The sequence below is a fragment of the Anabas testudineus genome, chromosome 1, assembly GCF_900324465.2.
Source record: "Anabas testudineus chromosome 1, fAnaTes1.2, whole genome shotgun sequence".
NCBI lineage: Eukaryota > Metazoa > Chordata > Actinopteri > Anabantiformes > Anabantidae > Anabas > Anabas testudineus.
The window spans coordinates 3,976,106-4,003,270 of NC_046610.1; the positions used below are offsets into that span (position 1 = coordinate 3,976,106).

Here is a 27,165-nt window from a genome sequence, read left to right on the forward strand (position 1 = left end):
TATGTGAGCCATGCCTCTCCAAAAGGGGCTTTCAGAGGATCTGCGATCTAGAATTGATGATTTACATAAAGCTGGAAAAGGTTAGAAAGTGATGTCAAAGATTTAGAAATTCACCAGTCTACAGTTAGACAAACAATCTACAGATGGAGACACTTTGGGACTGTGGCTATTCTACTACACTCCACTCCAATGGCTTCAGAACAACAAAATCCGTCTTTTGGAGTGCCCAAGTCAGATCCCAGACTTAACCCATTAAAGATGTTATGGAACGGCTAAGACGAGAGCAGACGTCCAAAAAATGTGACAGAGCTAAAGCAGTTCATGCTTTTTCTTGCAGCTGTACGTAGAGCGGGCAAACAATACAAACTCGTGTTTACACAAAAAAAGGTTCAACAACTAAATCCTAGACTTTGCCTCTGTGCTCTGTAAGTGTACAGACAGTAAAACACCTTGTTGTCCTTCGATCTGTGAAGGAACAGACTGCAGGGCTTCATCTTTTGCTTACACTGCACTGCAGAGATCACATCTGCTCTGCAGCAGTAGCCCACTTTGGCTGTATAGTAAGTCTCTGTAGTACTTCTCCCAGTCTTTGAACTAATGTTTAATCCATCTGAACTGGGTTATTTGCTGTGTCTGTTGAGGAAGCTGTATGGCTGAAACAGGTTCTTTGTGAGCTCAGGATAAAGATAGGGCACATTAATATTTTACCACTGCTGGCTATTTTCCCAGTTTGTGCAACTGTGTAAGCTGTTGACACATAGCTCTGTCATTTATTTTATTATTATTATTTTTATTTTTTTTCTGGGCCTCTTCTTAAACGTGAGATGCAAGCAGATTGTCTGTGGTGTGTGCTATATTGACAGGAGTTGCACATTTGGTGATATAATAGCGGTGATCGTGGAATTTCAGGGATTTGATTGTCAATGTTATAAAATTTGGTTTAGCTGTGCTTGTATTTGGGGAGGAACATGTATTTGAATGGCACTGTACCTCATTCTGCCTTCCCTGTATTAAAATACATTTCTTATTCTAGCTGAAAACTCCTCCAGAAGGAGTCCCACAAAGACCCTCAAAGATTCACAGATTCACCATGAAATTGAACCAATCTCTCTTAAAAGCTGTTGCTGTGACTGCATTTGTTTTAACAATCTGGACCTAATGCAGTGATAAATGAGTGTAATTTTAAGGTTGTGAAAGAAACAGGTTTCCACCTCACCTGACAACTTTATGGAGTCATGTTTCTCGCTCTCATCAAAGTTGGAAGAGGAATGGTCGTCATCTGAATAAGAGCGGTTAGCATCACCCTGGAGGCAGAAACCAAGAGAAGAAAAGGGGAGTTGCTATTACACAGGGCTTATGTAAAATGTAGGGGACTCTGACAGCGCACTGTAACAGATTTTCCAAATTTTGTTTAACTCTGAACTTTTTATCACAGGTCAGTTCAAGACTCAATACATCTGATGGTACCATGGTGGCTCAGATCTCTTACAATTAAAGCAGTAAAACCTTCAAGCTACTGACACAGTTCTCCAGAAACCTACACATTTGGTTGATAGACCAGTGGGACTACCACTTCGGTCTTCACATTGGGGATATCTGGAGTAAATTGGCTCAATAATTGCTCATGTGTGGCAGTAGTAGACAGCTGTGGATCAGCAGAGGAGCCAGAGAGGGAAGACCAACAGTGAGAGAAAGAGAGACACAGTGAAAAACTGATGGTTGTGTTGTGTCTTGGTGTCTTAGAAGGATCAATCAAAAGCCTTGTGATTTGTGTCAGTGTTTTCCCTCCAACTCACACATTTTATCTACACACTATGTTTTGATCCGTGTATGAAAAGTCAACTGGGTGACTTAACTGCACCACAATTTTCCAAAGACGCGTCCGCGTGTTTGACAGTTGATGGCAGAATGACAGCATCATTTTCCAGAGGTTTCCACTGAGATGGCACCAATATTATGATATACAGCCACACACAAAGATTTTAGATTTTATTTATGTTGGAGATGAATAAGAATTTAGTTTTTTGTAAACTGTAAACACAAGTGGAATGACTGCTACACCCAAACCTGTGTTTTACATTTGTCATTGACAGATCTCAACCATGTTAAATCATATTACATTAAAGATACCATTTGTTTAAACGCCAGAAATTTGTCACTTGTTCATAGGAAATTAATAAATGATTGTCAGGTATTATGTTTTAATTTGATGGTGTTTCTTGGTTGCTCTTACTGAGTAATGCATGTCAGAGATAATTTGAAATATTTCACCTCTCCTGATTCAGGTTGAACTAATTAATATTTGGAGAAGAATAATTATCAACAAACCTGCCCTGGGTACCTCAATCACCAACAACTAAATTAATGTTTAGACATTAATTTATTATGGAAACAAGCTTATATCCTGCAGTTTGACATTGTGTGACAATATTTTGCAACGATGTCCCTTACCTCTGCCTGAAAGCCTTCAACCAAGATGGCCACCAGCAGGTTGAAGAGGACGTAGTTTCCAAAGGTCATGAGGGCCACAAAGTAAAGAGCGGCAAGTGGTGAAGTGGCTGCCATACCATTATACAAAACTGCATTCCAGTCCTCCTGGGTCAAAATCTAAGAGAATTACATAGATACAACCATGCAGTACCAGAGGTTAATCACACTGATTAAACTAAACCACTTAAACAACCCACGAGTCAGATATTGATGCAAATCTGAAATACCAAAGTTTACAGAAAGTGTCCTCAGCAGGCTAATAGTGCTACTATGTTTTATTATATTATATTTCACATAAATTAGTGTGTTAGCATTAATTTTGTCTAAAAGTATTTATTACTTGACCCGGACATAGATTTACAACCATTAGGGAAAGATCACGTCCTTGTAGGTGACATAAAGGTGAAATCATATATCTTATTAAGAAGCATGTGCATTTATAGAGAAATATAGGTCATAACTGAATGAGAATATGCAGAGATATATTAATTACCTGGAAAACAGTGACAATGGCCCAAAGCAGGGAGTCAAAGTTCTTCCTGTCTGGTACTGTGTCACCAGTCTCTGTCTTAAGACTGAACTTACAGCCAAAGATGTGCATCCCGAGGATACTGCAATACAAAAGCAGAGCCCCTAATGATGTGAATATACAGTATCATGCATAATGAAAACATATTATCTGCTGTACCTCACCGGTAATTAAATGGATTAAATTAGAGGCTTTGGATCATTTTGGTTTTCTTTGTCTTAACTGCACCTGTTTTTCTAAATGCTGTCTTTTCAGTTAATCTCTGTGTATTATAAGTTGTTTTTGTAGTCACTACAGGTTCTTGGCAAGGGCTATGAAGATAAATGTAAATGTCTTAGTGCAACTGAACCTTAAAATCTGCTTATATAAGATATCATCTGCTCTAATGGCATTGCTGGCACTGTAAAGTACCACACTAGGCAGTGTTAAAAGTGATAGAAAGGATCTTTAATGTGCACTTAATAGGATACAATTGTTGATAATAATTCCATGCAGGGTATCCAATAATCTTTGCACTGTCTCAAACTGTGAATACCATCAACAGTGGTGATTGTAAAACAAGTTGTGAACATTACAGAAATTAATGGTACAGTTTAGCAGGTCAGGACACCTTACACAGAATATACTGGCTTGGTACATAACAACATTACTTGAATTAAAAGGGCTTGTGCTTACAACCTGACGTGTGTGTATATGAGTGTATGCCGTGATCCAAGTCTTAGGACAGCTGTCAGGTAATTAAAAAGCAGGGGAAGCCTGAAATCTTCATTACAATGCGACACAGACACACAGAGGCATCCATATAGAACACATACATGTTTCACCCTACCTGAAGATGAAGATGAAAAGCATGAGCAGCATGCAGAAAGTAGCCACGTTGTCCATGGTCTTCATGAGGACCACGAGCTGCCTCCTCAGCGCTGGCATGAACCTCACCAGCTTCAGCACCCTCAGCAGCCGGAAGGTCCTCAGCACAGACAAACCGCCATCTGACTGACCAACAATCTCACATACACTAAGAAGATGAACACAGACAACATAAACAACCACAATACAAATAACAAATCTACTTACTATCTCTAAGTGTTAATCCTAACCGTTTACATAAAGTACATACAGTAGATATGGAGTACATTACTGCAACACCTCAGAGATTCACAACATATTTAACAGAGGAGAGTTAATAATTAATAATGATAGTTAATACTATTTAATTTCTTTCTTCCAAATCTGTGAACGGAAAGAACAGCATGAATAAGTTTATGGAATTAAAGTTTGGCTAATGGTAGGTAAAGCATGGAAAGGTTTCAATAACTGAAACACTTAGTTGAGGTTAGGAAAAGTGGTTATTCTGATTCAAACGCCATGGCGCAGGTTCCCTGTACATTTTAGTTTCAATAGAAAAGTTTACTAACTTTATTAACAGAAAATAAAGAAAATTTGGGAATATTTCATTAGTTGCTTTTGCGGTTGGCTACTGTAACATGTAATCTCTGATTTTAAAGGATGCAATGTTTTTAATTAAATTCAATTACAGTGGATTTAATTTTGTTCTCCAGCAATTAGGCCAATAGTGATGCACATGCAATGAAAAATGTATAATGCAGATTTCATTTTAATTTTGAGCTCGCTGTTTGAGTACCATTGCACCAACATTCATATATTGGTAAGCTATTAATATTAATGTTCATCATAAGTCCCCCTTACAGATTCCAGGGGGATCGTATTAATCTTTAAAGCTCATGAGATGTGTGTCTCTCCTTTTGTTCAACCACTTAAGAAAACAATGATAAGAAGAATGTGGTAAAGATAGAAGATGAATACATCACAAATTCTAGGGCCATATGTTTGGTTTATCTTATCTTCCAATAATTAATGTGTGTACTTACAGAAACAAATCTTTTCCTTAAATACTTAATGACTTTCTTAATTGCTGTTTGCTGCTGCAGATAGGGGATCACAAAAGTTTTACATTTTCTTGAATGTCTGGTGGGTATTTCTCATCAGGAGAATTCTCTTGTTAAGAAATTGGCTTTTTAAGATATTTGTCTTTTAATGGAGGTGCCAATCAAAGGCACCACTCAGCACATGAAAATAGCAAAGATTGAATGGGGTACTTTTACAGGGCAGCTTTGAATGAATAGCTGAGGACATTGAGCTACACAGATGAAGAGAGGGAAATTGGTAATAGAGCGAGCAATAAGAAGACAGATGTAGGTATGTTCAATCAATGCATATCTTCTGTGACAGGCTGCACATTTGATCTTGTTCCGTTTTTGTTGCTTTGATGTGTATTTGATCTCAGGGTTATAATGGGGATCACAGACAAAGGCTCTCATCCAGATGAATTGGAAAAACCCGCCAGCAGATCAAAATAACCACTCACCTGAAGCTCCAGGCACAAACAATAAAAGACAAAATCTGTTCCGTCCCTGACGCTTTGGCATCCAAATACATACAGGTGCTACATTTCTACCAGGTAAAATACAGGGGACAATTTGACAAAGCATAACTGTGAATAATTTAAATGGTGGATCTCTTTCCAGAACAGTCTGGCAAACCAAAAAAAGTATGTTACTTAAATTCTATTTGTCACCATTTCAGAAACACAATGCATGTGCACTCCACTAGCCAACAAAAAGCTGCAATATTAATAATAAGTGTAATTCATATTCTAACACAGAATAATGCACAAATCTGGGCCTAAAACACTGGTTTGACAGTATGACAGCACTGAATCTGCTGGGGATCAAGGTGGACGCTGTCCATCTGGCATGGAATAAATGCATGGACTGTTTACATAACTAACCACAGCGAATATGCTTTTACACCATTTCAGTCGTACCTTATGATGACGATGACTCCATCAAAGACATTGTAAGGGTTTCTCAAGTAGCTGAAAGAACCAAATGCAGTGATTTTGAGGATCATCTCCAAAGAGAACATGCTGGTGAAGACGATGTTGCAGATCTCCAGAACATTAGTTAGCTCTTCCGGCTGAAAGTGCATAGAGACAAATAGAATAAGGGGACACTAGAAAGAACAATTGGAAGACACTAGAGAGTGGAGGGTCGGGAAGGAAGAGAGCAAATTATAGCAGAAAATGAAATGCAATTAGCCACATTGCTGCTACTTGTAGCTGCAGTATAAAGTTCATAATGTGTCCAAAGCTGGATTAGCTTAATTGTTTTTATTTCACTTTGAATGTTGACAGAGATTTGACCTCTTGTCACCTGTGATGAAATGTTTGACAAATAAAAACATGGACTTGACAGGAAAAGTCAAACAGTCCAACCTATCCACCAGCTGGTCAGTTTGCCATCCCATACAGCCATGTCTTTAGATGAAAAAAGACACAGCTGTTAATTTGAAGTTGAGGTAGATTAGAATAGAACTGCAACAGAACGTTGACAGCAGAAATACAATTTAAAGAAAACAGGAGAAAAGGAAATGAGATGAGGCAGGGTAATAGAGGAACAAATGAGAAGCAGTACTGCAAGGAATGAAATAAAATGTGGACGCTACGTGTAGGAACATTGTGGTCACTTTGGTAATACAGTACATCCACAAATAACAATACTATGAACACAGACAGCAAGATGAATATGTTTCTGGCAAGAAAAAAAAAAAAAAAAAAAAAAAAGACTCCACACAGATGAATTCTTGCTTTCTCTCCGTCTATGTATTGATCTGGCTTGCTTTGTCTAGTTGTCAGCCATTTTACTCACCATGGATCAAATGCTCAAAATTGATTAGAGGAAAAGGGCAAGGATGAGTACAAACGCACACATGTGCACTTAAACACATGCCTTAACTCCAGCAAGGAGTAGTAGAAAACTACTGGTTAGCTGCAGATACATGTCAGATATTATGCAATGCATTCTCCGCTCTGCTAGTCCACATCCGTACTGTTCACTTCATTCCACCACGACAGCAGGTAGCAGATAAACTATACATAACACACTTTGTCATCACTTATAGATGTTGCAGACACCAACATTAAAAACGGGTTAATCATTTTACTCTCTTCACTTTATTTTCTAATGAAAGAAGAAATGGTGAGCTATGATGTGGTATTTCAATGCAGTCCTGAAGTTACGCCAGCAAAGCAATTGTTAATTGCTGTGAGAGTGATAAAATTAGCACTTGAACACACTGGCAGTCCACTCAGTCTTGTTAGCACTTGAACATTGGCAGGAACAGTTAGATATAGTTTTGCCTTCCACCATATGCCTTTATAATATATTTCAGTTTGTTTTGCTGTCACTCACACATTTGCTAATGCAAATCAATGTCTGCCTTCTGAGCTGCCTATACTGTAACATTACTTGTGTTCTTATCCCTCTGTATTTCTGTTTCTGTCTAGCTTTACTCAGAACACACATACACACACACAAGGGTCTAAATTTGGCACAATCATAAGTTCCAGCACAACACTATTCCACAGAGGTCTTTTGTAACTCCAGCAATGACGCCTTTGACATTTTACCATCCCAGAATCAATGAGAACTCTTTTTGCATTTACATGTCTACATGTGCGCATGTGTGTCTGTTAGTACTGTTGCACGTATATGTGTGTGTCAGTAATAATGAGTGTTTAGCAGTGTGAAAACACGCACTAATGATGCATGAACACCAGTGTCTGTAACGATGTCCACTGTTTGCAGACCAGCCGAACATCATTGCCAGCCCCCTGAGATCTATTACTGCTGTCTCATTACTGCAGACCTGGGAACAGATCTGTAGACTAATCAGCTGATGTATGGAATAAAATAAACAGATCAGGGATTTGATGTCACAATTGATTAAACACAGTGGACAAAAGTGAACTAAATAAAAAGTAAAAGAAATAAAAAACAAATTAAAAAAATAAATCTGATGCTAAATTCTTAAATGCTAACATAGTGAATGCAAACTGATGCAGTGTGCTTGCACCTGCTGGACAATATATCCACTAAAATGTTCTTACTGTGAATACAAATGCTTAAAACCAGTTTACCAGACAGGCATCTTTATGTTGATAACAACTACTATATACAGTATTTGAACCAAGGACTAGTGCATATTGTATGATGCAGTTTTATCACATATTCTATCTGGACAAGCACATCCTCACCTACAGGCCTCCAGGATTCCACAACACAGCTGCTGTGAGGTGGAGGTGGAGGTGGAGGAGGTTGTGGCTGACACTTGAATGTGTAGTTTCCTTCATATCAAGAGTCAACAAAAGCTTGATTTTAACTATGGTAAAACCATTTTGTAGGTGGTCCCCAAGATGAAACTTTCTGGAAAAGCTTCATCTTTTTAGCTTTTTACTACTCTACTAACGCTTTTAGCATCTGATGAATGACTCCGACCCATGTTATTGCCATGCCTTTTCACTTTTCCCATGTAACAATTCTGTGATAGTAAATAACACAACCCTGGTGCTCTGGCATTATTACTAATCACTCATGTGCTAATGGAAATCACAGGAATCTGTAATATCTTTATTTTTAGAAATCTGATATATTTATTAAATTCAGGTGCTGACCCACTTGCTGTTCATTTGATTTCCTAAAATATCTAATTACAGCTGTTGGGTGATTTCAGTTTATTTGGCCATCGCTACATAATCTAGACTGTGTTTGTGGGTGTTGACTGTGGTTTTTCCTGCAACATCAATATGGTTGTTTCCCTCAGTTTTAATCTTGACATTTTGTCAGAGAAAGAGAAAGCATTTAGCAGTGTGGATTGATCTCCATCCATCCTTGTCAAATCTCCAAAGTGCCCGTCACACTGTTGCATTATTAATTCTCAAACAGCTGTTAAATTCTCTGAAGTGTCTTCTCACTTGAGCAATCCACTCTGTTCCACTGGGGATATAGCCTTGAATTTTGAGTAATACGCATGATGCCAATGTGGCCTCTAATGTGTGACAGTGGCAGAATGGCTGTGACAACTGTGTCCAAAGAATTATGACTATATTTATAATGTCAAGAACAATCTACTTGGTACCACTTGCTCCATTACTCTCTATAAAACGTGTGAATATGAATGGCAATTTTCAAATGCAGTATTTTGATACTGAACATATCAAGAAAAGGTTCCCACTCACCTTCCTTCATTAAAGTTTGGTGTCTGGCTCAACACAGAGAATTTTGGACAAAACATGTTTATTTACTGTTAAACAAAATCCTGACCCGTGAAGTGCTCTGTAGTCAAACTTGGGAGTCTAGTCGCACAGGGCACTTTTTATGTCCACCACCAACGCAAAACACCCCGTAGCATTAATTGATTCAAAAATATGTTGCATCAGAACATAGTGCCGCTATAATCACTAAATTTCACTTAAAGCATAGTCATGAATGTCGAGGAACTGCTTTACTTTATTTAAATTGTGATCATGTGAGTTGAGAAAACTATGTGTTATTGTTATTACAAAAAAAGTGCATGCTCCAAAATTAAATTAACTATAAGAAAGAAAAAAAAAAAAAAAAAAACACATCTCACACGCTTTTGCCAACAAACTAGTTTGTTTTGGAATCCCATATGCTCTCCAAATGATGTGTGGTTATATGTCAATATAGCTAGTGGGCTATATAATAACCCTGAAATTTACAGGCGCATTTAGTGCACATTTCCCCACATTGCTTATTTATTGTCCCGGCAATAACAGAACCAGAGACCACAGGTGAGGTGGCAGGTGTAAGCACCTCTCTACAGGATGAAGATCAGAGTGATGAGACAAATAAAGCCTCTAATACCACTGTTCAAACAGAAGGAGGCATGACTCCAGTTTACTGTGGAAGGACAGACATCCTAGCTCGCCATTTCCTTCCCATTAAAGGAACAAAGTCTCTCTCTGCCTCTCTCGTTCTGTCTGCCTCTATTTTTAGCCGCCCCTGAGATGAGAGACGACCCACCACTGTGGCGGTGGCAGGCGTGAGTGGGCGATGGTATAGCGAGAGCCAGAAATATTGATAGAAAGACAAAGAGTGCACAAAGCAGAGTGACAGAGAACGACGAGAAACAGAGAAAAAAGTACAAGTTAAAATAAAACAGAGTCTCATTTTTTATTGCTTGGAGATCTTGGCGAGTGTGATCTGAACCAAAGGTGTTGTAATGTTCTGGTGGCCATGCCAAAACTGTGCGGACATCCTGTCTATCCTGCTGGGACTTCACATTAGACAGGCATTAAAAAAGCAGAAGGATGAAAAGATTTAAAAAGTAAAGATGGATGTGTGGGTGAAACAATATAAAAGGTCCACATTGTGGAGGAGTGAAAGGAAAAGAAAAGGAAAACCACAGATTGGTTCTCTCCTAAACAATGTAAGCAGAGAGACAAGCTGTAGCTGACGCATCTAGAAAGTACTGAACAGGCACATACTTTATTTTTCTCCATTCATAAACTTGTGCTCTTAGTTTGGTAGGAGCATTAGCTTAACATACAAAAAACAGTCCTTCCAACATGCATGAAACGTCTCTTTAAGAGGAAGTGCAATTCAGGCTGTATGTCCTGAGGTGAGTTTTGCTAATGGTCCTACCCACAATGAGTACTAACTAGTATTAACATTTCTCCACTGTATTGTGGAGCCTAGACTGGATTATAGCAGCACAGGTTTCCCATTGCCTCAGGAGTTGAGGACACATTCAACCAGTGGTGTGGCACCATCATGGGCATTGTTTACATGCGTAGCTGTGGATGACATTTGTTCAGCAGCCAGCTGGTCTTCTTCACACACTTTTGTCTGGTTATAATATATGGATGTAACAGCCCTGTCAGTGTCTGCTGGTTCCATGATGCTGTAGAATAGCTTGGAGATTACCCCTGGGGTTTGATGGCTTCCCGGCTGGGCGTGATTGAAAGTCCTATACTCTGTGTGTTGTGATGAGTAAATCAACTAAAAGGGAACAAATGGTTATGACCCAACTTCTGTTCCCTGAAGGAGAGCAACAAGTTACAACACCGTGCTGGTGTCAAACTGAGGCGACAACTGTGGTAACAGTGCTTTATATGTGCATGTGGGGCTGGACATATGTCACCGCAGGTTGCCTGCCTTTACGATGGAGGATACAGGATGGGATGACATTTCATACCTCATTCCTCGGGAAAAGAAGTTAAGTTGCAACAATTGATTTTTTAAAATCGGAATATGATGCATGAACACCCAGAAATAGACACATCTGAAACGCAGCTAATGTAACAAATGCTTTTCTTACCTGCTCATGGTGCTCGATTCCCATGCTGATGGTGTTGATCAGGATCGCGATCATGATGCCACGGTTGAAGTACTTGCTCTCCACTATTCCCCAAAGCTTCTTTCTCGTCTCGTGCCACAGCTCCTTGCATTGCTTCTTAGGATTGCAGCCCACACGGGTCCTTGCACCATCCTGGCCTTTCTTGCCCTTGTCCTTATCACCAGATCGTCCCCCCTCCCTGTCTGTTTCTTCCACAGCTCCTTCCTCTGCTTCCCCACTGGCTGCACTGCGAACTGGTCCAACCCCGTCAGTGAGCGACAAGGCTGTGGCACACTGAGGGCAACCTTCTGTGGCAGAGGTGGCAGCGATGGCCATGGGTTCAGCAGGTGAGGTATGATCAGACTTACTGTGGTGTGGACAGAGGGAGCCTGAAAATGTGAAAATGGATGTAATTGATTTAACCATACATCTTAGTAGAACGATCTTTAAATGTTTTTACTGTTACATACCACCATGCTTCAATACTGCTCTCCGCTTGCGTCCTCCCTCTCCATTGGCCTTCCTCTCCCTCCCTTCTCCACCCCCTCTACCTCTGCCGACTCCCCGAAAACCACGAGGTTTCCCTCGCAGGGTGTTGAAAAGGGCAACAGTTTGTCTCCTGGCTTTACGGAGAACATGGCAGACCAGCTGAAAAAGCTCTTCATAGCAGTCCCCAGGTTCACTGGCAAGAGTGGAAGAGGATGAGCACTGTGCGCGCTGCTCCTGCATCAGTTGGTGCTCCCTCTGCTTGGTCTCTGAGAATTGAGTGGCGATAACCACGAGGCACAGGTTGATCATGAAGAAGGAACCGACCTGAGAGGATGACAGTCACACAATAATTGAAAGTTTACTGGTGAATGCTGACGGACTGTTAAATGATGTTTCATGTGCTGACCACTCCGGAGTAAGTCCTGAAATTCACATTCACAGTACTTAGTGATGTATGATGTGATCTGAGAAAATATTATATCGTTGTCAAACAATGATCAAAAAAATCAGTTCCAAAGCCTTATTATGATACAAAGCTATTTATCTGCAACACTTGCAAACATTTGGCATGAAGTAGTTGTGGACCCATAATCTGATCTGTTAATGGTCAGTATCTGCCAGCTATTCACACTGAATACAGTAAACTCTCTGTAAAGCGTCTTGAGGCCAGTGTAGTGTAACAGTTGCTAGCTGTAGCCTGTTAGCCCACTTGGCTGGACAACTGCAAACATAACACATAACACAATATGGTTCCAAACAAAGCCGCTGTGTTTTCACTGAACTGGTAGTTTAGCCGTTCACCATTCGTTAGTTTATTTTCATCTGCTGTCTCCTCGTGTTGTTTTCCTCTGTTCAGAGTAATTGTATGTCTGGTCTCTGCTTCCCTTTTGTGTTCTCCCTCTTTTGTTTTCAAATCATTTTAACACAACCTCCTTTGTCCTGATCTGCATCTTGGTTCACCATTTGATAACACCTAAGTCACCGAGTTTGTTAACAAGCGAACACATACATTACAGTATATACAGTGTTAGGAGGGGGAAACACCTACTATACGATTACTTGAGAACCTCATAACAAAACATAACACAGAATTTAGATTTGATTAACACCACACTAGCCAAAATCTGAAATGTTCTGTGTTCATGGAATGAGACTTTACGATCATTAATAATGTGACACCTTAATTAAAACAGAGACAGAGGAATCATTTCAAAAGTACAAATTCTGACATTGTGATGTTATTAGATAACTGTGTTTCGTAAACATAGTAAACCTCCCGCACAACCTTATTTATCCAAGTTGTCTGGACATTATTTTCGTATATATATATATATATATATATATATATATATATATATATATATATATATATATATATATATATATATATATATATATATATACGACAGAGCTAATATGTAATTTTACTTGTGACTACTGTGACAGCAGATGGCTGTCAAGCTGTGCTGTCTGTTGTTGGTCATCTATACACTTTTTTTTCCTCTCCCCTCTTTGAGGGTTGAGGACTTCATGAAGTTTAGATATGTTCCAAAAGCTTTGTTTGTAGTTCCTTTGTAATATGGATAGGACACATTTTGAAGGGATCAACAATGTCAAAGAATCTATGCCAAAGGCCAAGCCTAACCTCGTGCTGCAACTCAACTTTATCTGAAACGTTTGCCTAAATCCTGGGATTTGTTTTTGGAAAACGTTCAGAGATGACTGCATTCACTGAAACTTGACCTCAAACTTGGCTGTCCTTGATCAATAATGAAATGGCTGCTAGCAGAAGAAAATCTTGTGAGACTTAATAACAAATAAGGTTTAAGGCTAACTTAAATAATCTCTGTTGCAGCAAATGCTTATTTATTTATTTATTTATGTATTTATATGTGCGTGTCAGAAAACTGAAAAGCATGCTATGCTGCAGTCTCGCATGTTTAAGGTTTAAGGCTCACTCTCTTTATAAGAGATAGTAAGTGAAAAACATACAGGAGGAGAGAGAAAAAAAGAGAAGAAGGGCAAGGTCACCCTGAGAAGCAGAACTGATGTGGAATAGAGGAGGAGAGGGAAAGAGAGAAGGCAAAGAGGAGGAGGAAGTCTAATGCTCTCTAGGCTGTGATCAATAGTGATTGCGAAGCCTGATAACCCTCTTTTGCTCTGCATCTGAACCCTGGTGACAAAGACTATGGCAATGTGGGATATAATGTGTGTGTGTGTGTGTGTGTAAAGCTGCTCTTCATTGATCCACAGCAGAGATTTGTGGTCAGACTGGCTGGTTCTGCAGGACTCGTGACTGAAAGGGAGGCAGTGGGTCCCAGCACCCGTTCAGCACCCTCACTGATACCATCAAATATTTATACTCACACTCTGCTGGAGCTGCAGAAATACAATTAGATTAGTGTGTGTGTGTGTGTGTGTGTGTGTGTGTGTGTAATAGAGAGGCAATAACTGTGCGTGAATTTGAGGATGAGTACAAACCCCCACATTTTTTCATTTCACAAAGAATTACCATGACTCCAAAATATTAAAGCTAAATATATAATAAATAATCAAGTAGATTTAATGTTAAAGATGGATGTTGTGTGTGTGTGTGTGTGTGTGTGTGTGGACATAAATTCAGAGGGAGCTGTCACCATTTCTCCAGCTCTGCAGAACCTTTAAGCCTTTTCTTGCTCATTGTTTTGGTTTGATTAACACCCACAACTCCTCAATGTTATAAACAGACTCTGATAAATCTACAATGCAAAATGAGAAGAATTCAAGAGATTAGAACATATTGCAGTTAAAATTAAACTAACAGGGATCCAATACATGCTTTCATTGTTGTCTATTTACCATTGTCACAGCTGCTTCAAAGGGCAATTTACATGTAGGTGTTCAAGACAAATGTATAACAGATTAACCTCACAGTGGACATCAATGATAGCTTTTTTAATATTGTAGTTAAGCTCCAGTGATGTGCTGTTTTGACTTTTAAATGTAGCACATATATAAGTTACTCTAAATGTTAGTTTGAAATTCAGCTAATACAGTTAAAGTTGATTTGCAATGAAAGAAATTTGACATAACGCTGTCTTTTGTATACTTATAATACATGTTGATGATCTGCACCTTTGGGCCTATAGATAGATACTGTCTGACAATAATAGAACATAATTACAGGAGTGATAACATTTGAATCCACTCACTGTGTAATATCAGGTATAAGCTGGGGCAAACAGGGAGCTTAAACAGTGTTAATTCAAGTGGCTTACCACACTGTGCAGCTCTGTAACAAAACAGGTTGGAGCTAGTATTTCCGGATGTTAAACCTTAATTCTGCAGGGCCAAGCTACTTTCCATGCAAAGCTTTTAATTCCATAGAGTCCTCTTGTCTAAATGGCTCTACATGATGGTAATCAGCAAACAGCATCTCTCTTACCCTCTCCATCTTCATCTCGCTTTTTCATCTGTCTCTCCATCTGTCATTCTCTCTCTGTCATCATTGTTTTTGTCCCGCTCCCTTCTGCACCTTCTCTCACTCACTCTTCATCCTCTCACTCTCTCTCGTCTCAATTCAACACAGTTAATCTGCATTAATGTTACGTGTGTGAAACTGTCAAAGCATCTATATACAACCAGATCCCCGTTCTCTCTCGTCTCCCTCTTTTCCTATGTCCCAGTTGCTTTCTGTCTTCCATCTCTTCTTAGTGTCATGCAGTATTAAAGAAAACATAATTAAAAGTCTCAAAGTCTCCTCATCTGTTTGCCAGTGAGATGAGGACAAGTGCAAATTTACCATGTGAATAATAATGTTTAAATCACTTTCCTTCAGTAGGACTAAGTCTGTTTGTGAGAGAAGCCTTGAAACATATAAGAAAGTAAACAAGAACCCAACTGTCAAAAGGAAAAGGACAAATATACAACAACTACAAGCAGGTAAATCAGGGTCTTATATTGTACAGTGTCAATTTGAAAGAAAAAATAACCTATAAAAATAAGTGAGCTTGAAACCTATAAAAAAATAAAAAGTAAATAAGTTTTTCAATACAAATTTAAGTTTGGAAAATTTGGGAATTTCTGTTAATAAATAATTAATAATATTTTTCAGTTTTTATATTTTTACTATTTTATTTTTATTTTTTTACAGTTTCAGATTTTCAGATTCAGATCTTATTTTTTAAGTTTTAATCTTTTGATACAGGGGGCGGGACTAACAAGAATGAGATTTGAGACTTTTATGTTTTGTTTTGTTTTTGTTATTTAATAAATGGGGTCTGTCTTGTTTAGGTTTTAACAATTAATACTGTGTATTGTATTCAATGTACAGCATATGCTATATAAACTTGCCTTTCCTTTGATTTGCCTTACTACTGAAGCTTTTAATTCTAAAGCATATTGTGTGACCCACTTTTAAACCTGGTGCTGTGATCAGTATGTCAGCTTCAAACACGTGAGCCCAGAGGACATGCTGAGGGATTCCAGCTAATTAATAACATTTCATTTAGGATCAAAGAGAGGTACCAACATGTTCCAACATTTGCCACCGCTCCCTTCTCCTCCAATCCCCTCTGTGATTTCATGCTATGACATTCCAGTCCATCACCACCACCTCCTGATCTCACTTCTTCATCCCTCCAATCATCCGTCTCTTGGCCATACCTCATCCATCTCTTCCTTCTCTATCATTTAAGCTCACTCACCATGTTTTTTCTTACGTTCAACTCCTCTTCTCCATCATTTATACCCTCTCCTTTTCCTTCTTTCTCAGCTCCTCCCTCCATCCCCTCCTCAGTCAAGTGTTCACAACAAAAGGCAACTGTTCATAGTGAGACAGTTTTAAGGGCTTGATGTAGAAGATACCACCCCACATCAAATGTGGAACAGAGCATGGGAATGTGTCCTTTTCTGTCTGAGAGTAAATAAATTGACGTATATCTGTAAGTGTGTGTGAGTGTTTCTGTGCGACTGAGAACAAAGAACAGAGCGGCAGATACATGAATGATGCTCAGTATACAGCTCAGTGAGAAAGGGGAGATAAAATGAAGGCAGGATGAAGGGAGTCAGGAGGTGGTAGAGATAAAAGGAAAGAGGGGAAGAAAGGAGGTTAAGGAAAAGAATGAGACACGGAGGGTACGGGTGAGCAGACTTGAGGATTGATAGATGGCAGGAAACTCTAAGAAAGGTCGGGTGGCAGGGAGCACAGACTGACAGATTTAAGGAGACAGACAGATGTTGGGAGTAAAGGAAGAGGAGATGAAGGGTTAAAGAAGAAAGAGGGTGTTGATGAGACACAGGGAGTGGAGAATAGAGGCAGAGAGAAGCTTGTGTCTGAATCTGAAGGCAGGCAATTAAAAGTATAATAAAATACAAGACAGCCCCTGGGTTAGGGAAGGAACTGGGACTGCCAGTCACACTGCATTATGACTTTCGCACACATACTCTTTGACAGGCTAAAAAGAAATATACCAAGGAGAACACAGACACACATGCACCATCACAATATATATACACACACAGAGAAGCTCGAATTAGAAGGTGCTTTTTTTTTCAGAACAAAGAGAGGATTCTTCAGGGATTTCAGCTCAGCTTTCACTATCGAACCGACAGTCTGGTGTGTGTGTGTGTGTGTGTGTGTGTGTGTGTGCATAGGTATGCAGGTGAGAGAGAGACACGTGACATGACAGTGTTTCACTGCCATCATGTGTAGCTTGGCAACAACCGGAAATGTAAAAGTGTTCAAGTTGTCTGACTCCAGAAACCACAACTTCACTATTAGCGAGCATCTACAGTATTACCATCAACTTCAAGTGGGACGGCATCTCAGGAGCCTAATGTACTAACATTAAAAATTCGATTTAAAACTTTTTTGAGTATTATCTGATACAGAATATAGAGATAAATGCAGATATCTGGATGTGTATGTGGTAGCTTGAACATGTGTGACTCACAATAATCAGCAGGATGAAGTAGATGAAGTTGTAGAAGGAATGAGCATCCATCACATAGTACATGATCTCCACCCAGCCCTCCAGCGTGATCACCTGTCAAGAAAACAGATGACAGAAAGTAAGTACCGGCATCCACAGGTAGTTCGCTCTGAGGATTGAAATTGTCCTGTTAACAGCTGGACATTATGTATGATGTGCTTTTTTCTGTCATTATGTTTATTCTGTACAAAACCAAAGCATATTGTTGACAACTAGCTATTTTATGGGGGGTTGCATCTTTTTTAGATACATTGTGATTTACTGGAGTCTAGTTGCTGGACAATTCCTTTTGGCCAGGAAAATAACTTAATATCTCATTTAAACATTTTGTTTTTTTATGAAATAAACAAATGAGATATGAGGAGTTGGTTAGTTCTAGAGGTGCTCTTACTTTGGACAAAGCCAGGCGAGCTCCTCCTGTTTGCAGATCTGTGCTATGCTCAGCTAAGCTGCTGCTGGTTTTAGCCTGATATTTAACAGATGGGAATGACGGTGGTATTGATTTTTTATTTTAATGTAACTCTGTGCAAGAAAGGAAATAAGGATATTTATTTATTTATTTAACATTGTGTACAATGGTTCAGTGCCACCAAAAGGATCTTTACAGCAGTTATGGTGCAACTTGCTTGTCTAACTCCTTGAGCCAACTTTGAACACTGATATCTGATTTATACTTTGTCATGAACCATGAAAATGCAGTAGATTATTCAGTAGTTACAGGGCAGTTATAGTACTAAAACTAAACAGTATGGTTTGTGGATTGCTCTTAAATTCCCACCTGAAAGATGACAATCCAGGCATAGGCTATGTTATCAAAGTTGATGGCTCCTTTGTGGGGGTTGCTGTGCCCAGTATGACACCTGGTGTAGTACTGGTTCCAGTTGACACAGAGCCCGGCCACACTCACGCTGCCATTGGCCAGAGGCTCTGGGCTCAGGCCCAGCGACTGGCGGTACAGGGCGTCATCTTTGTCCAGACAGCACGTCCTGCCTCCTTCGCGGCGCGCCGGGACATCAGAGCAGGACATGATGCCATTGTCAACTGGCAGGGAGCAAATAAAGGGCCGCTCATCATCCTCGTCGGCCATGTAGTAAGGCCGAGGCAGGCTGATTCCCGTAGTCCTGGAAGGGTCAGAAGAAGAAGGTGGAGAATACAGTAGTATAGAAAAAACATATTTGGAGAGCTAGTCTAGTTATAAAATATCTTTTTATGTTGTAGGAAAACTCAAATGGTGACGTTATAGGATACATGTACTGTCTACATGAGATGCTAAAGGACTTACAGTGCATCAGGAAGCATCATTATCTGACTGTTAGATGAGAATGTGTTGCTAGTAGTTATTTTTTACTTTTTACCCTTTGCAGACTCTGTTTCTCTTACAGAAGAAAAAAAACAGACTCTTAACACTCTAAGATTATTTTTACAGGTATATGAGGCATGAAAATCATAGTTTAACCCCTTCTGTGCTGTTCTTTGTATGACAAACATGAAGAATTGATGGAGTTATTTGTCTGCCAGTGGGAAGACTGATGCCAGCTGTAGTTCATAAAAGTTGAAAGGAGTTGAAACTGCAACCGTTAACAGATAAGATGAGGCAACTTAGAGCAAGGCAAGGAATTTGGTGAGTCTGTTTCCATCAGTGTTATTTTGCTGTGGTTGACTTGGTGTGTTAGGGCTTTTACAGTGGGACAGACACAGGATCAGCTTTTGACTTTGAGACTTTCTAGGTTTTGGAATAAAATCAATGAAAATAAATTCTGTTGAGCTATAAAAGTATGACAGTAAATTGATAATATCTACATTAAATGACTTCCACTGGGACTGCCAAGTTGAACTTTTGCATTCAAAAATATAAGTAAAAGACAATGAGAGAAGCTGAGAAATAGAGGCAGTAGATACTGTAGGATGAGCTTAGGAAAAGAAAGCAAATGAAAATCAAATGAAATATCAAAACAAGAAATGATAAAATAAAAAAAAATATGCATTCTAAAAGCAAAAAAGCTAAATGTCATATAAACAAAGACATTAAGGTAAGAAAGAAAGTCAGAGATGAGAGAAGAAGCAGCCATAGTGTCAACAAGAAAAATGCAGTAATGAAGCAAGACAAGAAAAAAAGGAAAAGACGAGAAGCATTAAACTTGAATCAATAACTGAAAGTGGCAACGGGAAGACGGGTAGAAGAAAAACAAAGAGGAGTACTACGTGTGAGTCAAGGTGTTTGCCTTGCCATTACAAAAAGAGCAAGGTAGAGGCTTAAAGACAGAGAGCAGCAAAGGTCTCCCTTTAATCTGAGAGTGGGTTGCTATTTAAAGGGCAGAGCGGAGAAAGAGATACAGATGAATGCAGACGTTGGTTAGCAATTACATCTGACCTGGTATTTGAGAAGGCTCGATAGAAGCAGCATTGTGAGCACTACCCTGTCTCTCAGTCAGTGCGTCTTCCAGGCTTTTGTATCAGTCATTGACTGTCTTTCTGCATTGTGCTGGGCTGAATAGAAGCTTTTGTCAAACCCACTTTCCAAAGGAAATGCAGCTTTTATTTTATTTATTTTTTTTCCTGTTACATTTACAGTGAAGCTCTGGATATTTCTGACCCGGGCCCATATTTACTAAGTGTCTCAGAATAGGAAATTACTCTAAGTGGACAAAATTAACATGAGTGACGCAATTTCGGTCCTACTTTTAGAAGTATGAGCAAGAGCAATTTATGAACATTTGTAACTTCAGAAATTACTCCCATCTCTACTAAAATGTAGGAGAGCAGAGCAGAGCCATGCAAGGTGCTGGCCTGACCCACTAGGAGGGAGGACACAGATTTGAACTATGTGATCCTTTAATATACAAACTGTCCTGGACCCACGCACTCCATGGAGGTCCTAAACTTGTATTTTTATTAACGCTACTAAATGTTTGATGTAGGCATAATTTGATTTGTCAGGATAATGCAGGGCTACACAGCAGCTTTCCAACAAACCCTCCCCCGCTACAGAAATATAATAAATATGAAGCCTATAACTACAGCTTTTAATAACTGTGTTATGCTCTGTTACTTATGTTTTTTTTCTATGAACATAAAGACAGAGAGCTGTCGTTGATTTCAGTATTTCAGTTTCCCGTTGTCTAAACTGTCATAAAAACCACAACACACCACTATAATTTGTACTTGTCAGCTCTCATTGTCATAAAACAGTGATGTTCAGTCATGTTTCTCGCTGAAAGTAGGAGTGGTAAGATTCATAAATAACCTTTCATATCCTACACTGAGGTAGGAGGATTAGTCTTAGGTTAAAATTCAGCACGATTCCTCTAAATGATTCTGAGACGCCTGATAAATAAGGAGCCCTGGTGTCAGTGGCTTCAGTTTTTATTGTTTATCATCATCAAACTGATTCTGCAAATTCTCCTCAGTCATGATAGAATTAAACTGCCTCATGGGGCCAATAAAATCTCAACCAGCGGCCTCGAGGTTGCAAGTACACATTAGAAAATGTGACCATCCACTCACTTATTCTAGTCTTCCCATAGCACACCTCATGCACGAGTCCCCACCACAGCATGTGACCGAACCGGCATCCTGTGACAGCAGATATCACAGTCTAGCTCATTATGAGATTGGACATCAGCAGTGTGTCCCTGCATATTGAGGTGATTATGTTCGGCAATAGACAGTGTCAGACACACAGCAATCATTTCACACCTGAGGAAACGTTGGACTCTTGACAGCAGAGGCCTCAGCCAAAGGTGTGTGTTTTTTAACACCTGCTCATGCTCCTGGACAAACTCCGCCATCGGAGTTGCAACCATCACACCTGGTTTGCATCAGCTTCGTGACAAAAATTGTTTTTTTGTGCATGTTTCCCCGACACTGAACAACGGTCCTGAAATTAATTCAGGTGGGTCAGGACATCCCATAATTACATCCCCCCTCTCTGTCTCATCTCAGAATGGGTTTCCATGGCAATGGCCTGCCCTAAAGCCTCTCATCAGATCATTATTTTCTCTCTGGGCTCGGCAGCGTGAACCACCATCCAGCCCACTCCTTCGTGGAGCCAAGCCGGCCTAATCAAACGCTTGGCTGAGGATTTCGTCTCCCCGGGCGCTCGCTCACCACAGACAGAGTTCCAGTTATTGTCTGAGCTCTGTGTTTTCACGCTGGTATTAGCTGTACTCTTAATCATAGAGATATTTGGGAACAAACAACACTTGTTAGGCTTCCAGCTACCAATTCTGACTTACCATCTTTTGCTGTTGTCAGGGGACATGATAACAATTAGAATTAATCACTAATAATCAGTGATGATTTAAATGTCCCACTTGTTTCCCCACATACTGACCAACTATCTTATAATACTCAGGTACAAAACATATGTTATATGAAAGATAGATTTTCAAGGTAATTCCTTAAGGCAAATCACACTGTTTATAAACTCAACTGATATAACTTAAAGAACTTTCACTATTTTCCCACAATGTTTGATAAATTACAAACTTTCTTTTGCAGGAAACATCCCAGGAAACTAGAGACTAATAAAAAATGATATCTGAAGAAGAAAGGATCTTATGTTGCTCTATATGGCAACTAGGTGACTAAATAGATCAACATTTTCTACTGCATTTTTCCAAAAGAGCATTGTTATTTAAACTGTTTAACTGTTTGTTATTATTTTTTATAAATCCTGGATTTTTGTCTGCGCTATTATAAAAATAATGTATTTTGCAAAATCACAAATATTTTCCTACATGGATTGAAAAGAATAATAATAATAAAATAACGTTATATATAATATATCCTCCCAGGGCCAAGATCAATATGAGCTCCAGTAATGTTCAGATCTTTGGTATTGACATTGCTCGCCTCATCAATAATCAAGACATTCAAAAGTGAAATTCAATTTTACTGATTACAGCTGAGATTACCCGCTTTGGTACTGTTTGACTAATACTGTTCACAGCTCTGCTTTGTAGGTGTTCAAGCTAATCTAGGCTTTACTGCCTAACACAACGGGTTCAGTCAGACTCGACCATGAGAGCTCAAATCAACAACATTAGCTCTGGTTAAATAAAACATCCTATAATCGCACACATCTAGATACGTTTGACAAATCAACCAAGATTTTATCTGAACACTGGAGTCCTGTTAATTGTGATGTATGTGAAAAAAGAAGAATAGACAGTATAAACCATTCACCCTTAACATTACTTCATATCTATGAAGTTCCGTTGCAGAGGAATTATGTTTTTTCACGGAGTTTGAGATTTTCATCAAAACCAGCTGCATGAAATCACTATGAGCTGAATTTTAGGGACAGAAGTGGAAGGATGTTGACATTTGAGTGACAGCTGTTGCTTCTGCTTCTCTGCACAAATAGATGTAGTAAACAGAGGAACACACAAACAAGCGAGATCGCTGTGCTGCTGAAGAACACAGGCAGAGAGCGAGGCTCTAGCAAGCTTTCCTCTGAAACAACATGACAGAGGTGTAATTGAATTTTTGAAACTTTCACCAAATAATCAGCCCACGTACACTAAGATACAAAGCTTCCATCCATGCATTAGATATAAGCTGCTAGTCTTTGAGAGTCACGGTCGAAGGACTGGAGTCTCTCTCAGCCCACATTGGGTATACAGTGGCAAGAAAAACTTGGAATTTTGGAATTTCATGTTTTTTTGCATTAATTTGTCATAAAATGTGATCAGATCTTCATGTAAGTACCAACAAGAAAACAGAAATCAAGAATACAGAGAATAAAGCTGCCAAACTGTGATATAGATGGGTCATAATAATACTCGGAAACCCCATATATTGTGCTGGGGATACTCAGTGGAGCCCATGTTTCAGAGGGGGAGATCTGTGTGTGCACGTATAAATACACATTCTTACATAGTATGTTTTAGGAACAAGGATGAGCAAAGGAATGTGTGTGTGTGTGTGTGTTAACACAGCAGAGAATGATTACTCAGTGTGCTTATGGTAATTGAGATAATACAAAGTGAAAGTCAAGCCAATTAACAGCAGCTGTGGGAACAAAGAAAACAGCAAAACAGGTTGGTTGGTTTAGTTTTGTCTTCTCAAATGAGAAATCAGAAGCCGATTTGGTGAAAGTGGGTGAAAATGAAATCTAAGCCCTGTGTAAATGCCACTTCTGTAGACCCCGTCCCCCCCTTTCATTAAATCCGTTCACACATATTCACAATCAGCTACATCAACAGGTTTACCATCACCTGCAGCATTTGTCATTGTTCAAACACCTGAAATGTCAAGTTGTATGTTTAACTAACAAAGACCTGGAGTTCCCATTTGAAATAGAAATACTGTGTGTTACAAACAAAGGCAGACGCAGTGTTAAATGTATGTTAGCACAGCAAAATCCCTTAGAGAAGAATTCAGGGTGAACAAAACACATGACTGAGATCTGCTGGTACAGCATTTTCATGTCTCCCACCTACAGTCAGCTTTGCCATCTCCTAATCATGACCTCCATGTTCAGCTAACCTGCCCATATTATGCTAAATCTACCATTTGTAGATATATTTATAATGTATATGTATAATTAGATGTGCGCTGCTTTTTTTTCTGTTTATGCACGTTTAGACTTACAGTCACCATACTCTACACGTTTTTTTCATCATGACAGTTTACAGACACATTTTGGGGACTTCAAGAAACTGTTTTTAAATCCCATGACATGGGTACAACTAACCAAACTCATAACTACTCCTTTAATTTCTACCTTAGGTACCAAGTATTGTTTTTAATCTCTGGTCTGCTGAAAATCTATAAGTTCAAGTTTGCACTGTATAAACTCTTAAGAATATTGAAGCAGAACATTTTAAGTTGTTGCTCAAGAAAAAATATCTTAGACTGCACTGATACACAATTACTGCACTTAACCTCCACTGTTCTGTAGCTGTTTCTGAAACTGAAGGCCTCCATGGTTACATGAGCAATTTAATTATCATTTCTTTTGAAATAATTTAGCTTTTATTCATGTTGCTATCTTCCTCTGATCGTTCTGTTTTATTAAATGTTGAATTGAAGACTATTTTTAAAAGTACATCATTAACTGGAGGTTTTCTTGAAGTCACTGAAGCTTATTATAAATATGTTCAAATAATATAAAATTAATAAGGGCAGGGCAGTTTGGGTGAAGGTGGGGGAGAGAAGTTGTTGGGAGACAAAAAAAAAAAAAAGAGTGTCAGTTTTTTAATTAAGTGGCAGAATTGACTGTGAGATAATGACATTTGCTTTTTGCAAATTTGAGTTTGCAGCCTCATTATATCAGAGAAAGAGAAGGCGAGAGCGACACAGAGGGAGAGAGCCTTCATCCTGCTCCATGGTAATATCACTAAGTTAAACAGATGATGTAATTAATCTTCCAAAGTCAAACTAAGAGAGAGCAGGTAATGAGAGGATACACTTAAATAAAAGAACATGTTATGACCATAGCATCTGCTATAATTAGTGCATGAACACACATGCTGGATCGGCAAATTAATGACATAATGTTATACACACACAGATCCTTCAGCATTATATTACGTTGTCTCACCCTAACATTCCTCATACAGTTGGGCACATACACAGACACACACACATGCAGTGGGTGGTGACTCACAGTGTGAAGTTCTCCTCCGGGTAGCAGCGGTTTCTCAGCAGCCCCGCCCACAGCTGCACACCGATGATGCCAAAGATGAAGAAGACAAAGAAGCAGAGAAGGAGGACATTACCCAGCATGGGCAGAGTGTCCAGCAGCAAGTTCACCAGGATACGCATGCCTGAAGAGGGACATTCACACACAAAACGTTAATGTTTTGACACATCCCACACAGCTCTACTCTCAATATACTTCATGTCAGCTCTCATAACAAAACTTAAAACGTCCAAACACACCAGGAGGTGGATTGACTATCTGAAGTTGCGGCTAGCCTCTTGAAAGCTGAACTTTCCCTTTGTTTTCTTTATTTTTGTTGTTCTCTAGAAGAACTGCCAGTCGACCTATGACCTTTCTGTATGCATTTTGCATGTGTGGGATTTCTCCGGGCACTCCATTTTGTTCCCAGAGTTCAAAGACATGCAGTTAGGTTAATTGGTGACTCTAATTTGCCCACAGGTATAAATATAAATGGTTGTCTGTCTCTATATGTCAGCCCTGTGATAAACTGGTCTGCTTTGTTTAAAGATGCATCTTGTGCAGATATGTGTTATGTTCAAAATCTAACCACCAACTATCCAACTTTTCTTCTCCATATTCATTCTCAGTTAAAACGTCCACTCTCTTATTCACGCAGAAATGTAACACAACTCCACATAAGCGCTATTCTAATTACTTAATTAATTATTATCAATCCCTAATCTCCACACTAATTGTGATCTCATGGACCATTAGTTTGGCTCTGCTCTCTATGTCAAAAAATAAAAGGGGTTACATTGTTTTTGTAAAATACATGGAGGATGATTACAGCATTTAGCTGATTAATCAGGGGTAAGCGAGCAGATGGTCCCCAGACCTTGTTCCAGGGGCTTTGTTAAAGGATAAACTGTCTTTAAGGACACCTTGATATGTGTTTGATGTGACATTTCCATAGAAAAATGCTGCACTTACTTACAGATGTGGCCAAAAGAGAATGACACAAATTAATTTTCATTCAGGTTTGCTGCCTCGAAGTTAAGATCTTTCTGTCAAGTGTTATAGCGAAGTATAATTACAAGCATATTCAAGTGTCAAAGCACGTTCCACATGAAAAGTTAAATTAAATTTTAAGTTTTGTGTGGTAAAAGATCTCCATTATTTCTTATTCTTATGGTATAAACACAACATATGACCTTTAGTGAACAGGTAGCTGGGACAGTTTGCTTTTTTATTAATAATATTTAATGAACTGTGGGTACTGAATTCAGTTTTCTCTCACTGCCTGTAAAGGCAAACTATTTTAATAAAAATTAAAAACAGATGTTGGAGAAAAAAGATTCAAATCAGGTGTGTTGATCTGTATCGAATTAAATCATACTGAGTTGAACTGAGCTTGAACTGAACATACAGCAGTTTGATGGAGAACTATACATGTGAGGATTAATAGGAGTGTAAATGAGAGGATGAACTGATTACTGTTACCATGGCTGCTAATACAACCGTGTCCCTGGGGGGGTTGTGGGTAATGTAATAAACAAGCAGAGTCCTTGAAGCTGTGGTCAGTGGGAACCAGGTTAATTAATCATTTCCATTAGCGCCCCAATAACTCTCATTTCTTATATCTGAAGTGAACACAACCTTTGACAGTCCAGCTCCTGTCTCACTATGACAGCTCTCAAACGGCACCTCTACCAAACAGTAAGAGACACAGTTCATTTTGTTAACTTTAGTTATACAGTAGCTAGAAAAGAGTTTCACTGGTTAACATGAGCAGCAACAATTACCATGGCAGGAGTGGGGAAGTGGGAGTTGCTATCTCAAGGCGTAAGGGAAGT

General features: G+C 39.1%; 1 protein-coding gene across 1 annotated transcript in view; it reads right to left on the reverse strand.

Annotated features, from left to right (window-relative positions):
- The window catches only part of LOC113162053 (voltage-dependent T-type calcium channel subunit alpha-1I-like), a 108,969-nt gene that overhangs the window by 41,263 nt on the left and 40,541 nt on the right, over window positions 1-27,165 (reverse strand). Inside the window, exons 5-14 of the mRNA XM_026360019.1 lie at window positions 25,316-25,475; window positions 18,479-18,821; window positions 17,662-17,754; window positions 11,713-12,052; window positions 11,222-11,628; window positions 5,865-6,016; window positions 3,849-4,034; window positions 2,984-3,101; window positions 2,452-2,607; window positions 1,217-1,304 (exon numbers count right to left, since the gene is read on the reverse strand). Coding sequence (XP_026215804.1) covers window positions 1,217-1,304; window positions 2,452-2,607; window positions 2,984-3,101; window positions 3,849-4,034; window positions 5,865-6,016; window positions 11,222-11,628; window positions 11,713-12,052; window positions 17,662-17,754; window positions 18,479-18,821; window positions 25,316-25,475 — 2,043 coding nt within the window. The remainder of the gene's footprint in view (window positions 1-1,216; window positions 1,305-2,451; window positions 2,608-2,983; window positions 3,102-3,848; window positions 4,035-5,864; window positions 6,017-11,221; window positions 11,629-11,712; window positions 12,053-17,661; window positions 17,755-18,478; window positions 18,822-25,315; window positions 25,476-27,165) is intronic.